Below are 21119 nucleotides of genomic sequence, written 5' to 3' on the forward strand. Positions count from 1 at the left end.
GTTTTGTTTGTACAAAGGCTTTTTAATTTGATGTAATCAAAATTTTCTATTTGTGATCAATAATGGTCTCTATCTTTGGTCACTGATTTCTTCCTCCTCCACAGGTCTGAGAGATAAACTATCCTATGTTCCTTTAATTTATTTATAATCTCATTCTTTATACCTAAATCATGGACCCATTTTGATCTTATCTAGGTGTACGGTGTTAAGTGTGGGTCCATGCCTAATTTCTGCCATACTAATTTCCAGTTATCCCAGCAATTTTTGTCAAATAATGAATTCTTATCCCAAAAGTTAGGATCCTTGTCAAACACTAGATTGTTATAGTTGATTATTCTGTCTTGTGAACCTAACCTGTTCCACTGATCAACTAATCTATTTCTTAGCCAATACCAAATGGTTTTGGTGACTGCTTGCTTTATGATATAGTTTTAGATCAAGTACAGCTAGGCCACCTTCATTTGATTTTTTTTTTCATTAATTCCCTTGAGATTCTCGACCTTTTATTATTCCATATGAATTTTGTTGTTATTTTTTCTAGATCATTAAAATATTTTCTTGGAAGTCCGATTGGTATAGCACTAAATAAATAGATTTGTTTAGGGAGTATTGTCATCTTTATTATATTCACTCGGCCTATTCAAGAGCACTTAATATTTTTCCAATTATTTAAGTCTGACTTTATTTGTGTGGACTTTGATACTGAATTATGGGGAAAACCTTAACTATTTCCATTTGCAATGTAGTTTAAAATAATTGCGAGTTTTGTTAAAAACTAATAGATTGAAGGTGTTATGTTCCAGGATGGTCCCTAAATGCCCTAGTTAAGAAAGTAAAGAAATAAATATGCAAAGTTGTTTTTTTTTTTTTTAGTTTTTATATTCAATTTGTATTCTATTAGGAAACTGGGGTTCATATATTATAATGAAAACTACACAAATATATTTTTCAGAAACAAAATATAATGCTATGTTTTATTTGAGGGACAGTATGACACTGCGAATAGAGAGTCTAACTTGGAGCTAAGAAAATTTGAGTTCAAATTTTCCTTTTTACATGTATTGGCTATGTCCCTGGGGGTCAAGTCACTTAATTTTTTTAGTGCTTTAGGCAATTGAGAATTTAATTTGCAGAAAACATGCAGACTTGAATTGGTAAAGAGAATTTTCTCCCCTTGTAATTACGTAAACCAGTAAAATAATAGATCCAAATCCTACCTTCCTCTCACTGACACAAAATGTTCCTCTTATTTTATATGGATATGTAGGACTGAATTATATTATTTGATTTTGGAGAGTGAGAACAGTTTATATGATGAAGGGTCAAGGACAGTATTAAATGGATTGAAGGAGGAACACAAGTCATGAATACTGAGCAATCTTGTCTACATATGTAGATGAAATATGGACTCTTGAGATCATAGATTTAGTTGTGGAAGGAACAGGAAACATTTTTCCATTTTCAGATGAGGCTAAAAAAAGTTAAATATTTTATCATAATCTTATCTCAGAGTATCTTATCAAAGTCACTTTAAGTAGTAAATAGTAAGCCTGAGTTTGAACTCAAGGCCTCTGACTCAAATTCAGCTCACTTTTCTCTGATACTGCCTATTTTTCCAATACTCAAATCAGAGTATACATTATGCCAGTTTGGTCTGGCATTTCAGGACCCAAAGGCAGATTCTTACACTCAGTTGATTAACTAATAATACTCAGATGAATTTAGTGCACAGATGACATTGATATTGAAAACTACACAGATATTTTTCAGAGGTGAAGTATTAATGTTTATATATGTATTCAAATATGTATGTATATTATACATGCTTATGTATCACATTTACCTCACTACTAGCTTGGATCTTGATATTGATTCTCCATAGATGTTTTCTTACTTGCTTCTTTGGTTTAATGATGTTACCTTTTAATATCACTGTTATATATTTGTTTGAAGCTTTTTCTTGTTATATAATATGAAATACTTATTTATCTAGGTTCTGCCAGATTGCTTTGCATTTTCTTAACAATTATTGAAGAGTGAATCTTTATTCCAAGTGTCTTTGGGTCTTTGGGCTTATCAAACACTGTATCAGTCTGTCAAATGGCCTTAAAGTGCTTTTTGCCAAGCACTGTTCTGGGAATATAAGTAGAGTAGAAAGACATTCTGCTCCTGCTTTGGGACCGAAACATGATTAGACCCTTTTTAACTATGGGTTTTAGAAGGAGCCATCCAATCAAAGGGGCAGCCACAGCAGGGAAGAGTATTCCCAACATACGGATCCCAGAATTTGAATGAGGCTTTAGTATGAAGATAAGGGGCATTGTGAAGCTTCAAGATGGTAGTGGAAGGTCCAGAATGTATTTTGTACTATGTTACTATGTATGTTTGCTTCTGTGTGTTGTGTAGTTAATCTATTCCATTGACCAAGTTCATTTTTTTTAACTTAATCCGAATCATTTTAACAATTAATGCTTTTAAAAATTATTGATGATGGGTAATGCAGTGTTCTCTTCCTTTTTACTCTTTTTCAGTATTTCTCTTAAGATTCTTGACCTGTTCTGGTTCTAGAAGAATTTTATTATTTTTCTAGCTCTTTAAAGTAATCCTTTGATACTTTGGTACGTCAGTGAATTAGTGAAATAATTTAGAGAATAATGACATAAAAATGACATGGCTTACTTATGAGCTTGTAATAACTCCTATTATTAGATCTATATTAATATTTATTGTATTCATATAATTCCTGTGTAGCTTAGTAGATAAACTTCAATTTTTTTACATTCTAGAATTATTTTGATAATTAACAATTTTTTTGGTTAATTAACAAGTTTATTTTTTTTTACCTTGTACCTCCCTTCATTGAAAAAAAAAAAGAAAAGAAAAAGAAAAATCTTTTGGCAGATTTACATATACATAGTTAAGCATTTACCTATACTTGTGTTTAAAAATAGCTGTCTTATTCCTCATCTTTCTGTCAAAAGGCAGGTAGCACTCTTTATCAGCAGTTCCCTGGGTTGTGGTTGATAACTGCAGTGATCAGAGTTCTTAAGTTTTTCAGACTTTTTTTTTTTTTTAACAGTCTTGTTATTTTTAAAAGTTTTCTCACATAACTGCATCAATTAAAACAAGGCTTTCCAGTTTTCTCTGAAATACTAATTTTCATAATCTTTACTTTATATTTATAAATTACAGTTGTTTTAGCCATTCTTCAATTGATAGGCACCTCCAGTTCTTTTTCACTACAAAAGGTGCTGTTTAAGTAGTATATATAGATACTTTTTTTCCTAGGAAAAAGTCCAAGTAATGATATTACTAAATTAAATTTGGAACATAAGGTCAAAAAGGGTGAATGTTGAGACTAATTTTTTTTGTTTTGTTGAGGTTTTTTTTGCTGAGGTAATTAGGGTTAATTGACTTGCCCAAGGTCACATAGTTAGGAAGTTTTAAGTGTCTGAGACCAGATTTGAATTTGGGTCCCCCTCCTCCACCTCCCCACCCCCGACTTCAGGGCTGGTATTCTATCCACTGCACCATCTAACTGCCCTTATTGAGAACTATTTTTGCATGTATTTTGAAAGCTATTTTTTTTTAAAGAGAAAAATTAAAAATACAATTTAAAAAATCATATCCCCAAATTGCTTTCCAGAATGGTTGAACAAATTCATATTGCATTAATATATCTGTTTTTCTACAATTCCTCCAACATTTATAATTTTCCTTTTTTGAAAATTTTCTATATCTGATGGGTATTAGTGGAACCACAGGGTTGCTTTAATTTTCTTTTGTCTAGTGATTTTTGAAGCATTTTAAAAAGATGACTTTGAAAAACCTGGATTTTTTTTTCTTTTAAAACTTCTTATATCCTTTGATTATTGTCAATTGGAAAATAGCTTTTGTTATCAAAATTTGATTTTTTTTCTTTCAGATTTTGGAAGTCTTGGCAATGAAACTTTCTGCTAAGTTTTCTCCCAACTAATTATTTCCCTCCATTTGTCTATACAAAAACATTTAATTTTTATATAATCATTTTTATTTTCTATAATCCTCTCTATTGTTTGCTTTTAATTTTTTCAAAGGCTTTTTGGCATCTGTTGATATCATGAAGTTTTTAATTCTTTTTGTTTTCTTTTATTGAAACAACTTTATTTTCTGGTATAAGTACATTTTGATCTTAGTGTATAATGTTTTGTGTCAGTGTTCATTAGAAATACTAAATTACATCAATAATTTGATAACTAATTATCACTAATTTATTAAATTATCAATTTATATAATGTATTCTATTATATATGTTATAATGTTCTTTTTGTTTTCTCTTATTGAAACAACCTTATGGTATAAGTACATTTTGATCTTAGTGTATAATGTTTTATGTCAGTGTTCATTAGAGATACTAAATTACATCAATAATTTGATAACTAATTATTAATTTATTAAATTATTAATTTGTATAATGTATTCTGTTTGTTATAATGTTTTATAAAGGATAATTTATATGTTATATATATGTAATGTTACATATACTAATAAAATTATTAATAATAAAATAATTGTTATTTTACTATATTATTAATTATATATTTTATTTATATATATATATATATATAATAATTATTAGATTAAATTTTTTTCTCTTACTTATCTTTCCCTAGTGTAGGTCATTGCTATAATTGTGTTTTGGAAAGAGTTTCGTATCATACATTAATTTCCTTCTCTACCCCCCCTCCCCCCCCAAAAAAATTCATGTAATAGTGCAATTAACTTTTCTATGTTTGATAGAAATTACATGTAAATCCATGTGCAATGGGTTTTTTTTTCCTTTTGAGACTTTTTGTTTTGTTCAGTTGTTCCCCCCCCCCCAAAAAAAATTAATTATTTAGGTAATCTATTTCTTGTTAATTTTATTTTTTAGTCATTTAAATTTAAATTCTTTCTGAAACCAGTAACTAGAGTTGCAGAGCATTAATCCCAGGTAACCAAATCTACTAGGTAATTTGCAGCTTAATTCAGAGTGATTTCTAAGAAGTTTTACTATGAGAAAGTTTATATTGAGATAGACAGTGGGAACTGGAGCCTTTTGCAAATGTAAAAAAGTTAAAAATTGAAAAAGAAAATACCCTTCCTCCCTCCAGATCTGTTATCAGTATTGTTTAAAGGGTTTTTTCTCCTTTTTTTCTTTATAAAATTATCATATATAGAATGGGTCTAGTGAAAGGAGAAGGGAGTACTAGAAGAAATTATTCAATGTAAAAAATTTTATTGATATAATTTGTGGTTAAAGAGTGGGAAAAGAAAGAAAATAGATTCCTAAGACAACATTTTCTTTTCTTTTTTTCTTTTTAGTGATAAAACCCTTTATTTAAAGAATTTATTTTAAACTAACATACAAAGTAGGATAATTTTTCAAAATATTGTCACATGCACAGTAGGAACATGAGAGGATTCAAAATATAAAACAAATTTCTATTTCAAGAAGATGTATATAATAAATACTATATATTGTATTCAGAGCTAGCCATGTTTTCTTGGTTTTCTTGTATGTTTTCTTTTGTCCACTGCTGTGCCCTTTTTACTTTTTACTTTTTCCTCTCTTCCCATCTATCCCACAAGAAGGCTGCAATTAAGTAAGGGAATATATGCATACACACACACACACAGATAAATGTTATATACACGTGTGTGTGTGTATACATATACATTTATATGCATATATGCAAGACCATATTAGGCTTGTTTGTCCTCACTGAAGGTGAACAACTTCTTCCTCTTGCCTAAGTACAAGTATTTCCATATTTTTATCATTTTCTGTACCACAGCAGTATTTTAACCTTAGCCTGTCTAGATAATCTAAAAGAGTATTGATTAGTATGGCTGACATATAGTATAGTTTCCCTATTTTTGTCTCTTGACTAAAATCTGTTTTAGGTTTAATTTTATCTGAGATCATGATTATTACCCCAGCTTTTTTTTTTTTTTAATGTAACAAATTCTTCTACTGATTTTTACTTTATGTTTGCATGTATCTATTTCCTATCCCTCTTGACTCCTCTACTTTACTTCTTACCTTGCTCTCCTATTATTTAATTTATGTACCCTTCTTTAGTACCGTCTCTTATCTTTTGCCCCCACCCTTTACCCTTGCTCTCTTGTTTCTATCTGAATTTAGAAGACTTTTTTTTAAAATAGACTTTCCTGTGTATCCCATTCAAGTTAATCTACATATCCTTCTATTACCCCCCTCCCCCATTCCCTTACTTTCTTATGTTTTTTACAAATTTGGAAACTTTTATTTTCTTCTAAATGTTCTCTCTCTTTAATCCATATCTAATATGAATAGAATTCCCTCTAAAAATCCCTCTCTTATTCTGTCCCTTCTCCCTATAGCCTTCCTGTCTTAGATTATAGATATTACATGTGAGTAATGGAAAGCAGATTTCTATATTGTTCATGTTGTTAAAGAAAACACAGACAAAAAAAGTGAAATAAAAATGTTTCTTTTCCCTCCCTTTTTAAAAAATTTAACATTATAATGCAGAATAAGAAAAACAAATGCTGCCATGTGCATTTCGGAACATAAGAATTCAAAATATAAAGCAGCAAATTTCCATTTCAAGAAAGCTTGTATAATTAATAATATGCATTGTGTTCAGAGCTGTCTATCTTTTTATTTCTTCCTTCTGGGTTTTCTTTGTTTCCTGCTGTGTACTTTGTAGTTAATTTTTTCCCCCATTCTATCACTCCAGGAAGGTACAGTTAAGTACATAAACACCCACATACACACACATGTAAATATATATGTATATTGCTCTTTCTTTACCCCATACTAATGACAAATACAGTTCCAGAACTACCAGGTCTTTTCTTCCATTAAATTGCTCTGTATCACTTCTTGGTCTTACATCCCATTTGTATGAGATAATTATTCTTTCTTTTTACCTTTTCCTACATAGTTTTAATTCTTAGAATCACATCATACTTAACTCTTTGCAAATTTTTCTTTCAAACTATTCAATTTTTAATGAAAATTTTAGATACATGGTTTTCATTTCCACATATTAAGAAATAATAATAAACAATTGTCCTTATTGAGTCTCTTTTAATCAGTCTTTGATGTTTACCTTACAGCTCTCTTGGATCTTGTATATCAAATTTCCTATTAAGTTCAAGTCCTTTTGCAACAAAATCCTGAAACTCTGGCAATCCATTGAATTGTACATTTTTTTGTTGTTCAGGATTGTGCTTAATTTTGCTGAGTGTGATATTTTCAGCTGCAATCCCAATTCTTTTCCTCTGTGACAAAGTGTTCCAAAATCTGTGGACTTTTAATTTAGCCATTCCTAGTTCCTGTGTCATTCTAATTGTGGCAGTGCTGTATTTGAACTTTTTTCTTATTGCTCATAATATTTTTTTCTTGATCTGGGAATTTCAGAATTTGGCTATGATATTCTTATAAGTTTTCTTTGTAGGAGCTCTTTTAGATGGTCATTGGTGGATTTTTCTATTTCTGCTTTGCTCTTTTGTTTTAACATTAAGGACAATTTTCTTTATTTCTTATATTAGTATATTGATATTCTTTTTTTGATCATAGCTTTCAGCTAGTCCTATTACCCTTAAGTTTTCTTTATTTGAACTGTTCTCCAAATCATTTGTTTTTCTTATGAAATGTTTCATTTTCTCTTTTTTTTTTTTTTTGTTTGTTTTTGTATATTATGTCTTGTAAATTATGTCTTGGTGTCTTGTTACTTTTCTGGCTTCTCCTTTCCCAATTCTAATTTTCTTTTCTTCCTTCCTTTTTTTTTTCATTTCCTTTCCTTTTTTCCCTTTTCCCTTTTCCCCTTCTCTTCCCTTTCTTCCCTTTTTTGGGGTTAAGTGACTTGCGCAGGGTCATACAGCTAGGAAGTGTTAAGTGTCTGAGGCCAGATTTAAATTCAGGTCCTCTTGACATCAGGGCTGATGTTCTATCCACTATGCCAACTAGTTTTCCCCTATTCTAATTTTCAAGGATCTCCTTTTCCAGTTGGTTGACTTTTCTTTCATAATTTTGTTTTCCCTGAATTCTTTTTTAAAAAATCTTTTCCTCTGTTTCTCATTGATGATTTTAAAGTATTTTAAATTTTTTTCTGTGAATTCTTTTTGTTCATGTGATAATTTGAGTTTACTCTTTGGAGTAGGAAAAACTGTCTTTGCTTCCTTATCCTCTTCTGAAGATGAACTGTAGCCTTCTCTATTCCTGTAGTGACTTCCTGTGTGATTGGGTTCTCTCTCCTTTGCCTGATTATTTTTTTCCTCATAAAACTCTGCTCTAGTCTTAAGCATCTCTAGTCTTGGGATGTGGAGGATGGTGCCTCTTGCCTGTTTCTGTTTCAGTTCTCCTTTCTGGCCTGGAACTGAAACCAAGAACTCTTTTCTGTAGCCAGCAGAGTCCCTGCTCCACTGCTTGTGTTCTCATCCATCCTTACACAGGATGGTTCCTTCTTGCCAGGACCTCATCTGGGCAGCACAGCTGGGCCTCATTCATCATCAGCAAAGATTCTTTTACTCTCCTCACCTTTTTCCATGCCCTCACACATTGGACTCCCCACACTGTCCTAGAGGTGAAAGGGCCTGGGCCTGTGCTTAGACTACCTCCCAACTCAGCTGACTTCCTGAAATGTTTTTGCTTCTCTTGGGCCAAATTTCTGTACCCATATTTTTCTTCAGATCTTATCTTGTCATACCAAGAAGACCACTGTTCTGCTCCAACTCTTATATTTTTACTCTCTATGTTTATTCCGAGGCACTATTTTGTTTTGATTATAGGGGAAATCTGGAGAACTTGGAATTTCCGACCTATTCTGCCAACTTTACAGAAACCTTTCCAGGACCTTTTCTTCCTGCCTATTTCCCCTTTTCTCATCTAAATCAAATGGACAATAAGAGAAGCTGGTTGTTAGGGAGAATTTTGAGTAGAGCACTAAACTTGAGATCTAATTTTGAATCTTATTCTAATATACTATGTTGTTACATTTAACCTCTCTGAGGTTATTTATCATCTATAATGATAAACTCAGAGATATTTATCATCTATAAAATAAATATGACAGCTCATTTAATTTTATAGGGATTTAAGCTTTATGAAATACATTGTGCTGTTATCCAACCACAAGGTTGTGAGGGAAATACATTATTTTGCAAACTTTAAAGCGCTTTAAATGTGAACTCTTGATTTAGTTATTAGTTCAAATGTATGTTAGGGGTTTTTTGGTGATTAGTGCTAGAAACTTCACTGAGATTTAACTGAAATATGAAAGACAATAATTTTTCCATATGAGATTATTATATACCTTAAAATAATGTAAATAAACATATGTGTGTGAATCAATTACTGCATTCAAATTGAAGATAATAAAAATAAAAATTCAAAATAAAATAATATCAAGAGGGAAGCTGAACTATATATTTGCATTTTTGCTATAATTGAAACTTGTAGAAGTAAATTATAGCTAATGAGACGTGTAGCTTCACATGGTACTTGGAGAGCCAAAGAAAGGTGTTAGTCATGACTTCTTTGGTCAAATATTATGCTACTATTGACAAATACTTATAACTAAGGCCACCATAAGATTACCTGCAAATTATATGCCAATCGTAGATTAAGACTCATGTAGAGAAGTCTATAAAGAACTTGATAAGATTCTTGCCCCCAATCCAATCACTTATGTACATTAATACTTGGTGACTTTGCTGCAAGATTGGATAAAGATGAGCATGAACAGAAATATGAGAAAATATGCTTCTGGAAGAAGAAATTAGAAATATAGTTTACACAGAGTAATTTATTTCCACAGGGAGACCAATACCCTTTTAAGTAAATATCTTTTCTTTGCCAAAAGGAGAAAGATATATGCCAAAGGTTATACTGGGTTAGAATATTGGCTTGTTGAAGTAGGGTGATACATGATTGTGATCAGTATTACCTCATGATGGAGAGAGAGAAGAAACCCAGTTTAAAGAAAGTTTGGCAAGATATCTAAGCCAGGTGATCTTAATCATTTTTTGTCTTAGACCCTTTTTTCTTTTTCTTTTTGTTTGTTTGTTTGTTTGTTTATTTGTTATAGTAAAATTTTATTAATAGAATCCATGCCAGGGTAATTTTTTTACAACATTAGCCCTTGTACTCAATTCTAATCCGATTTTTCCCTCCACCCCCTCCCCTAGATGGCAAGCAGTTCTGTATATGTTGAATATGTCCTAGTATATCCTAGATACAATGTATGTGTGCAGATCCAAACAGTTTTGTTGTTGCACAGGGAGAATTGGATTCAGAAGGTAAAAATAATCCGGGAAGAAAAACCAAAATGCAGTTTACATTCATTTCCCAGTGTTTTTTCTTTGGGTGGAGCTGCTTCTGTCCATCATTGATCAATTGAAACTGAATTAGGTTTCTTTGTCAAAGAAATTCACTTCCATCAGATTACATCTTCATACAGTATCGTTGTTGACGTATAAAATGATCTCTTGGTTCTGCTCATTTCAGTTAGCATCAGTTCATGTAATTCTCTCCAAACCTCCCTGTATTCGTCCTGCTGGTCATTTCTTACAGAACAATAATATTCCATAACATTCATATACAACAATTTACTCAACCATTCTCCAATTGATGGGCATCCATTCATATTCCAGTTTCTAGCCACTACAAACAGGGCTGCCACAAACATTTTGGCACATACTGGTCCCTTTCCCTTCTTTAGTATCTCCTTGGGGTATAAGCCCAGTAGTAATACTGCTGGATCAAAGAGTATGCACAGTTTGATAACTTTTTGGGCATAATTCCAGATTGCTCTCCAGAATGGTTGGATTCGTTCACAACTCCACCAACAATGTATCAGTGTCCCAGTTTTCCCGCATCTCCTCCAACAATCATCATTATTTTTTCCTGTCATCTTAGCCAATCTGACAGGTGTGTAGTGGTATCTCAGAGTTGTCTTAATTTGCATTTCTCTGATTAATAATGATTTAGAACACTCTTTCATATGAGTGGTAATAATTTCAATTTCATCATCTGAAAATTGTCTGTTCATATCCTTTGACCATTTATCAATTGGAGAATGGCTTGATTTCTTATAAATTAGAGTCAATTCTCTATATATTTTGGAAATGAGGACTTTATCAGAACCTTTAATTGTGAAGATGTTTTCCCAGTTTGTTGCTTCCCTTCTAATCTTGTTTACATTAGTTTTGTTTGTACAGAAGCTTTTTAATTTGATGTAATTAAAATTTTCTATTTTGTGATCAATAATGGTCTCTAATTCGTCTTCAGTCACAAATTTCTTCCTCCTCCACAAGTCTGAGAGATAAACTATCCTATGTTCCTCCAATTTGTTTATAATCTCGTTCTTTATGTCTAAATCATGGACCCATTTTGATCTTATCTTGGTATATGGTGTTAAGTGTGGGTCCATGCCTAATTTCTGCCATACTAATTTCCAGTTATCCCAGCAGTTTTTGTCATATAATGAATTCTTATCCCAAAAGTTTGGATCTTTGGGTTTGTCAAACACTTGATTGCTATAGTTGACTATTCTGTCTTGTGAACCTAACCTGTTCCACTGATCAACTAATCTATTTCTTAGCCAATACCAAATGGTTTTGGTGACTGCTGCTTTATAATATAGTTTTAGATCAGGTACAGCTAGGCCACCTTTCTATTTCTTAGCCAATACCAAATGGTTTTGGTGACTGCTGCTACAATAATATGGTTTCATATATATATATATAGTTTTAGATCAGGTACAGAGCTAGGCCACCTTCTTAGACCCTTTTTTCAATGTTAAGTCTATGGACAACTTCTCAGAATATGTTTTACAATGCATAAAGTAAAATGAATACAGTCATAATGTAAACCAATTAAAATAAAATAAAATGTATTTTTCTCCCCTCATTCAATTGTAAAGACATCTGAAATTTATATTTAGACTTCCTGGTGGTACTTGGACTCCAGAGTAAGCACTATTGATCTAACAGGGCTATCCCCCCAAAAAGAGGACTACAAACAGAAGATAAAAAACACATTAATAATTGTTTTTTCCATCAACAGCTGTGAGACTGCCACACTTGATCCCTGACATAGTGGAGGAATTAGAAAGACATTGAAGAGAATGAAGAAAAAGGAGCCTGATTTGATTTAGTGTGTACAAAAAAGATTTATACTAGAGGATGTGATTGTCAGACTTTTGATATATTGATATACAAAATACTTGAGGAATGTGAACATATTAGAAGTATGGGAAAAGTATCAGACCATAAAACCTAAAAAAGAATACGGAGCATCAATAATTAAGACATCCTTTTGTACATTAAGGATAGGTATCTTTGAGGAGATTATTAGGGAAGAAAAGAAGGTTTTCACTGATGAAATTTAACAATGAATCACAGCTTCACCATTTCACATCTAACTTAAAGATGCAGAGAATAATAGAAGATCTCATTATGCTTCTTGCTTGACTGACTTGTTGAGAGTGAAATAATAAATATGCCCAGTATCTACTGTGATGTCAGTGAAAGCTTATAAAATTGAATGGATACTGACTAATCTTAGTTCCAGAGAAGAGATGAGAAAATGCCTTTTCTTTCTTTTGCTGGAAAAATAGGAATTTGGCATGGGACCAATGTGTGTGATGTTGCATATGTTGACATAGATGCTCTATTTATTTGTTCTGCCTCACTTTTTGTGTGTGAGGGTGGGGAATTGGGTGGAGGAGAGTCATGAGGGAAGGCTTGCATTGGGGAGGAAGGAACAGGATACCCAGAAACAATTGTGCCATAAAATAAAAGGTAGAAAAAATATATATATATTGGGGCAGTCAGATGATTCAGTGGATAGAGTACCAGCCCTGAAGTCAGGAGGACCTGAGTTCAAATTTGACCTCAGACACTTATGACTCTAGACATGTCACTTAATCCCAATTGCCTCAGCAAAACAAACAAACAAAAATATAAAAACAAAACAAAAAACCTTGAGAGCTTAGGGATCCTAATTTTGGGAAAAAAAAATTAATTTGCTAACCTTCATTATGGCTGGGAAATTTTCATTGAGAGGTGATAATGCACGTATTTTGATTTGGCCATCATGAAGTCCTCACACTTTTCACTACAGGATTGTCCTGAAACACATTGTACTCTTAGATCAGAGAGAAGTTACACATCACCTTCTAAATCAGAAATCGCCATTCTTCACATTTAATGTTGTTAAATTTTATTTATGTGGCACATCATTCTAGCCTACTGAGATTTTTTGGATTTGAATTCAATCATCCATAGTTTTAACTATTCCATCAAGTTTTATACTATCTATAAATTTTATAAAAGAGTATATGTATACTTTCAAGTAGTTGATTAAAAATGTTGAGTAGCTCAGGATCAAGGGCATTATAATAGATACTATACAAGAGACCTGCCTTGAACATAAATAAAAATAATTTTTAAAATTAAATTTGATGTATAGTTTGTGTGTGTGTGTGTGTGTGTGTGTGTGTGTGTGTGTGTGTGTGTGTGTGTATTTTTAATTTATAATTAACTGATGACTATTTTCTGGGATCTCATTATCCTAGTAGTTGTAAAAACATCCAAGTGTATTATCATTTAGTCCTGATCTCCCTGTCTCATTCACAAGCATAGCATAACATGAGAGGCATTATAAAATACTTTCAGGGTGGCAGAGAAGAAATTTATTGTGTGTGTGTACTGATGACTGTGAGGGGGCATTAGTGGGAGAGTTGGGGAAAAGTCTTAAAGCAATTGCGGTAGAGAATGAATTAACTGCAGGTGAGATTTGTTGGAACTGCTTAGCAGTAATGAAACTCAGTTGTCATCCTCCCCTTCTTTGTAGTCTTAAATGGAACATTGTGACTTTTTCTTTTTTTGCACTTTAAGTGTAGCCAAGAATGAATTGAGGGACTATTCTATAAATGGGTGAAATCGATTTATACTACTTATTCCTTCATATTTTGGCAGTTCATATAATTCTGGTATTTAAAAAGTATTTTAATAAATGAGAACTAGATTGTATAAGAGTATGGAATGTTAAAGGAGTGCAAATTGACAGAAATGTAAAATAGATTGAAATAGAAGAAAAGTTTTGACAGTATGTTAATTTTTTATCATAATGAAGTTTTAGAGGAAATTTTTTTCCTCTTTCCTTCTTTACCACCAATTGATTTTCTTTTTTTTTTTTTTTAATGGGATGTTTTCTCATGGAAACAACCATTAGTAATATCTCTTTTAATAACTATTGTAATTAAATCTTATATATTAAAATACATTAAAGTGTGCTTTTTTTGTTTATTTGTTTATAGTGCTTTTGTTCCTTTGAATGTTCCTAACAAAAATTCTACGGAGTGGGAGAAAGTAAAATTTCTGTTTGAAGAACTTGGAAGTAGTCGTAAGTATTTTTTAAAGAACTAATAAGAGTAATAGATCTATAACAGTCATAATTATGTATACAATATATATGTTATATATAAATTATTAAAAATAAAAAGTATCCTATTTTGTGATTTGTGACACATTTATTTCAGTACTCTTGAGGTGTTTATTGATTATCGTTTTTGGTTTATTAGAAAGACCAGTGGTATAAAGACTCTTTAATTAAAAATTCCACTTTTATTTGTTATCTGTGTTACTGTATGCAAATCACTTAACATCTTGGTGCTTCTCTTTCCTCATCTAAAAAATGGGAGACTTGAACTAAGTAGCATCTTATTCACTTATAATAGATTTCTTTGATTCTATGATCCTTTTAACTCTACATTTCTGATCCTACTTATTATATTTTAATTTTAATCTGAACTCTATGAGAGCAGGAACTGTGTTGCCCAAATTTTTTATCTTTTTCCAATATCTAACATTGTACCAGGCACATGATAATTGATAAATATTTGTTGAAGGATCTAAATTAGGAATGGGTATGGTCTTTATCATAGAAGAGAGAAGTTTAAATATTGAAAGTGACTTTGTAGTATATTAATATTAAAACTGTTACACAGAAATATGTATCTTTCACCATAGGAATCATCCTATTTAGTGATCTTAAAACCATTATAAACTTAATAATTGTATATGTGACAGTCTCTTTTTTAATAGATAGATTCTTTCTCTATTAATCAGCACTTCTCTCATTCTGTGATTGGTTTGGAGGTTTAAGTGTATGACCTTCCAATTTTCTCATCTTGTAAATTGCTATCTTTTAATATCTTGCTATTAACAATAAAAACAGAGATAGTGTCTACTAGACTAAGTAATAGAGGCCATATTGGATATAGATACCTGATTCTTTTGGTAGAGTAAATTAGTAATTTCTTTGGATTTGTTTTATTTTTTTAAGACATTTGAATACTGTTTAGGGTACGGAAAATTTAGCAGTTATAGTTTATTACAATCTTGTCTGAATTGGCCTAACTCCTGGCTTTTAATGTAAAATTAGCTATCGTTACACTCCTCTTGTATTTTAGTTATCATTTGTTATAAGCTACCTTTGCTTCTCTCTTCCTACTCTGTTGCTAAGAATCTGTTTTAGAATCTCAAGGGAAACTGGGCTTATACCCCAAAGAGATACTAAAGAAGGGAAAGGGACCTGTATGTGCCAAAATGTTTGTGGCAGCCCTGTTTGTAGTGGCTAGAAACTGGAAAAATGAATGGATGCCCATCAATTGGAGAATGGTTAGGTAAATTGTGGTATATGAATGTTATGGAATATTATTGTTCTGTAAGAAATGACAAGCAGGATGAATACAGATAGGCTTGGAGAGACTTACATGAACTGATGCTAAGCAGAACCAGGAGATTATTATATACTTCAGCAATGATACTGTATGAGGATATATTCTGATGGAAGTGGATTTCTTCGAAAAGAGACCTAACTCAGTTTCCATTGATCAGTGATGGACAGAAGCAGCTACACCCAAAGAAAGAACACTGAGAAATGAATGCACTGTTTGCATTTTTGTTTTTCTTCCTGGGTTATTTTTGCCTTCTGAATCCAATTCTTCCTGTGCAACAAGAGAACTGTTTGGTTCTTCACACATATATTGTATCTAGGGTATACTGTGCCATATTTAACATGTATAGGACTGCTTGCCATCTAGGGGAGGGGGTGGAGGGAGGGAGGGGAAAAATCGGAACAGAAGTGAGTGCAAGGGATAATGGAGTAAAAAATTACCCAGGCATGGGTTCTGTCAATAAAAAGTTATAATTATGAAAAAATAAAAGAATCTCAAGGGAAAAAATAAATTAATGTTTGATAAACACAAAGACCCCAACTTCAGGATAAGAACTCACTATTTGACAAAAATTGATGGAACAAATGGAAAATAGTATGACAGAGATTAGGCATTGTCCCACATCTAACAACTTATTTCAAAATAAGGACAAAATGGGGCCATAATTTAGACATAAAGAGTAACACTACAAGCAAGGTAGAAGAACAAAGAATAGTCTACCTCTCAGATCTGTGAAGAAGGAAGGAATTTGTGTTCAAAGAAGAGCTAGAGTATCTTATGAAATGCCAAATGGATAATTTTGATTATATTAAGTTAAAAAGTTTTTGTACAAACAAAACCAACGCAGACAAGTTTAGAGGGGAAGCAGAAAACTGGGGAAAAAATTTTACATTCTGATAAATGTTAAATTTATTTAAAATTTCTAAATTTTCTTCTATATATTTCTAAAATATATAGAGAATTGACTCACATTTTATAAGAATATAAGCCATTCCCCAATTGATAAATGGTCAAAGGATATGAACAATTTTAAGATGAAGAAATTAAACCATTTCATATTAAAAAAAAAAAAAACTGTTAATCAGAGAAACGCAAATTAAGACAACTCTGAGGTACTACTATATACCTCTCAAATTGGCTGGGATGGCAGGAAGAGATAATGATGAAAATAGGAGAGGATGTGAGAAAACTGGGACACTAATCCATTGGTGGTGGAATTGTGAACTGATATAACCATTTTGGAGAGCAATATTTTTGAATTTTGAATTTGCTTTTTAAAAATTTATTTTTAAAAAAATATTAAGAAAAACAGGAAATATAAAACAAAATGAAATAAAAGAAAACATATATTTAATCTATAATTTGTTGTTGTATGTTTTGAATGTTCCATGATGTTCTGCTAATAACATGCTGAGTTGTCTATCTTACTGGATCTAGCTAGACTAATGTTTGATAAACACAAAGATCCCAACTTCAGGTATAAGAACTCTCTATTTGACAAAAAATTGATGGAAAAATTGGAAAATGTCCATAAAAGCAAACCTCACCAACAAATGCTTAAAAGAAGAAATATTAAATGCATCTTTTAAACTCATTTTCATTCAAATGGGAATATATTACAACTGGTATTGTAGTGGATAAAGTTCTGTGTCTGCAGTCATTAAGTTGTGAATTCAAATGTAGTCTCAGATGCAAACTGGCTGTACAGCTGAGTAAGTCACTTTATCTCTGTTTGCCTCAGTTTTATCAACTGTAAAATGGGATAATAGCACCTATTCTCCCGGGATATTATGAGGATCAGATGAGTTAATATTTATGAAGAGCATATAATGCAGTATCTGGCACTTAGTAAGCACTGTATTGATATGTGTTTCTTTAGGTAAGTTGAGATGGGGCCAAAATGGCCTAATGGTAGGAAGCAGCAAAGCAAGCTTCCTTTCACCAAACTTATCCAGACTTCTAAAAAGTGCAAAATACCAGAAGAATTCAAGTACCAAGGAGTGAGCCACAGTTAGGAGTAGAGAATTTGAAATGTGATATTCCAGAACATAAAAGATAATAGGCTTTTATAGTCAAGAATAACTTTTAAAGCAAAATTGCATATAATTCTATGACTTTTAAAGAAACAAAGAACTTTTAAGCATTCCTAATGAAGAGACCAAAGCTATGTTGTTTTCAATTATTCATTCATGTTTGATTTTCCATGACTCTGTGGACCCCATAGCACATCAGGTTGTTCTCCACTACCTCTCAAAGTGTATCCAAGTTCCTTGTTTCTGTGATATTTTCTACCCGTCTCATTTTTTGCTGTCCTCTTTTCTTTTTGATTCAGTCTTTCTTACTATCAGTCTTTTCTAATGAGTCCTATCTTCTCATTATGTGGCTAAAGTATTTAAAGTTCAGCTCCAGTATTTGATTTTGCTGTGAATAGTCTGAATCAGTTTCTTTAAATATTGTCTGATTTCATTTCCTTACTTTTGAAGGAACTCTAAAAAATCTTCTCCAGTATCACAGTTAAAAAGGGTAAATTTTTTGGCACTCACCTTTCCTTATAGTCTATCTCTCGCAACCATACATTATTAACTAGAAAAATGATAACTTTGACTGTACAAACCTTTGTCAGCAAGGTGATATCTCTGCTTTGTAGTACACTATACAGATTTATCCAGATTTGCCAAAATTTTCCTTTCAAGGAACAAAGGTCTTTTAATTTCATGACTGTAGCCATTGTCTGCAGTGATCTTTGAGCCAAAAAAATATATATAAAATCTTACACTGCTTCCAACTCTTTTCCCTTTGTTTGTTAGGAAGTGATGGATCAGTTGTCAGTATCTTAGCTTTTTTAAATTAAACTAGGTTAAAGAAAAAAAGGCTATTCTCTAGTTCATTTCTGTTCTAGCCTAGCCTTAATCACTTATTGAATGATGCCCGAGTCAAAGTGGACTAAAGGAACTGGGGCAGGAGTGTTGAAATTTACTCATCTAATCCACCCAAAAGAAGGAAAAACGTACATACACAGAGTTGAATGCAGAAATGCATTTTATTTAGTAAAGAAATAGGAAAGAAAGGGGAAAAGAGCAATGGGAATTATATGGAGAGAAGATAAAGGAGGAATTAGTTCTAAACACACTAAAGAATATAAATAAATATTTATAACTTTTTGAGGTGTCAGAAGAATTTTAATGGGATGCCTAAAATTGGGGGATCAATTAACAGATTTTGGCATATAAATGTAATGGAATACTACTATACTTAATTTTTTATTTTATTAAAGCTTTTTATTTTCAATACATGCATGGATAATTTTCAACATTCACTCTTGCAAAACCTTATGTTCCCAATTTTTTCCCTTCCTTTCCCTCATTCTCTCTCTTAAATGGCAATAATCCAATACATGTTAAACATATGCAGTTCTTTTATACATATTAACACAATTATTATGCTGTACAAGAAAAATCAGATCAAAAAGGTAAAAAAAAAAAAACGAGAAAGAAAACAAAATGTAAGCAAACAACAACAAAAAGACTGAAAATACTATGTTGTGATCCATATTCAGTTCCCACAATCCCTTCTCTGGGTACAGATAGTTCTCTTCATCACATGACTGTTGGAACTGGCCTGAATGATCTCATTTTGTTGAAAAGAGCCACATTCATCATATTTGATCATCACATAATTTTGCTGTTGCTGTGTACAATGATCTCTTGGTTCTGCTCGCTTCACTTAGCGTTAGTTTATTTAAGTTTCTTCAGGCCTCTCTGAAATCAGCCTGCTGATTGTTTCTTATAGAACAATAATAATCCATAACATTCATATACCATAACTTATTCAACCATTCTCCAACTGATGGGTACCCTCAGTTTCGACTTTCTCTGCATAATTCTTATAAATGTAATGACAAAAAATGATTCCAGAGGAGTAATGATGTAACAACATTCAGTGTCCCTTCTGATAGAGACTTAAATGGAGAATGAAACTTTTCTTTTTACATTGCCCATATGAAAAGATGTTTTAAATGACTATGTATTTAATGGGTTTCAATTTTCTTGTGTTCTTGAGACAAGGAAAAGAGGTTAGATGGAAGGTTGAGAAGATGACTTGTGTGATTAAATCAATATACATATGTAATAATACAGCATTTGTATATATACATGTATATGTATATAGATATTTAGATAGATCTATGAATGGATGAGTCCAAAGAACAAATCAGAGAAACAGTCAATTTCATTAAAGATAATGAGAAGACAAGCATATCAGCATAATAGGCAAAACAGTTATTGGGGGAGGAATTATACTTCTAAACACCCATCAGCAAATTGATTGTGCAACTAAACTAGCCAGCAAAGCAATTAAAATTCTTGAAACCAAGGGAGAGATTAACCAAATTGAAAGCAAAACCATTGGATTTTTAAATAAAACTCAGAATTTTTTTTAGGATAAGCCATTAAATAATTTTATTAAGAAAAAAGGAAAAAAAAACCCTAAATTACCATTATCAAAAAATGAAGTTGAATTCACAACCAGTTAAGAAATTAAAAAATTATTAGTATCTATTTTGATCAAGTATATGCCAGTGCAATTGACAATTAAAATGAAATGTGTGAATATTTACAAATATGTAAATTGTCTAGATTAACTGAACAGTCAATAAAGTATTTTGATAACCCTATTTTAAAAAAAATTGAACAAGCCATTGTAATAATTGGAATTTAACAAAAGGGTAAACTGAGGTAGAGCTCCAAGCAAAATAACATTTATTAGCAGGGATATATTATTTGTCAATAAATAGGTTAGTGGCTTGCTTCCATTAATACCAAAGACCATAAGCAAGAGGACAGTGTTAGGATTTTGGAAGTACAAAACAAAGAATAGGATTAAGTACATGACATCATGGGATAAAAGGCAAAATGACTGGTTGCAGAGCTGAGGTGTCCAGAACAACATGATTGACTAGAAGTTTGGTAATGGGGGCTAACAACAATCCTTCCCCTTTTTCTTCCTTGAAACTAAAAAGTGCTCATTGTTTTAGTTCAGGTATAAGATAAACCCAAATTTTAGACAGCAAACAAGATATGCTTGAAGGATAACTTGGCAGAGATACCAGGCCTGACACCTTTGCTTTCACAGACATCCCCAAAATTAGCAAAATTCCTTGATACAAGAATAGTTCAGTCATTAGCAGAAATGGATTTAGAACACTTTCCAGGCCAGCTGAATTCTGAACTAAGTTATGAAACAAAGAAGCAGTTTTCAAGCCATTATAGGGAAAATAATCAATTAATTATAAATATTATCAGGAAGAAAATGATACAGAACCAATCTTCATCTTTCATCATAATTAAATTCTCATAGTACCCCAGG

General features: G+C 31.8%; 1 protein-coding gene across 1 annotated transcript in view; it reads left to right on the forward strand.

Annotated features, from left to right (window-relative positions):
• LMBRD1 (LMBR1 domain containing 1) overlaps nucleotides 1-21119 on the forward strand; it is a 168002-nt gene that overhangs the window by 39206 nt on the left and 107677 nt on the right. Inside the window, exon 6 of the mRNA XM_031964672.1 lies at nucleotides 14334-14419. Coding sequence (XP_031820532.1) covers nucleotides 14334-14419 — 86 coding nt within the window. The remainder of the gene's footprint in view (nucleotides 1-14333; nucleotides 14420-21119) is intronic.

Source organism: Sarcophilus harrisii, chromosome 4 (assembly GCF_902635505.1).
Source record: "Sarcophilus harrisii chromosome 4, mSarHar1.11, whole genome shotgun sequence".
NCBI lineage: Eukaryota > Metazoa > Chordata > Mammalia > Dasyuromorphia > Dasyuridae > Sarcophilus > Sarcophilus harrisii.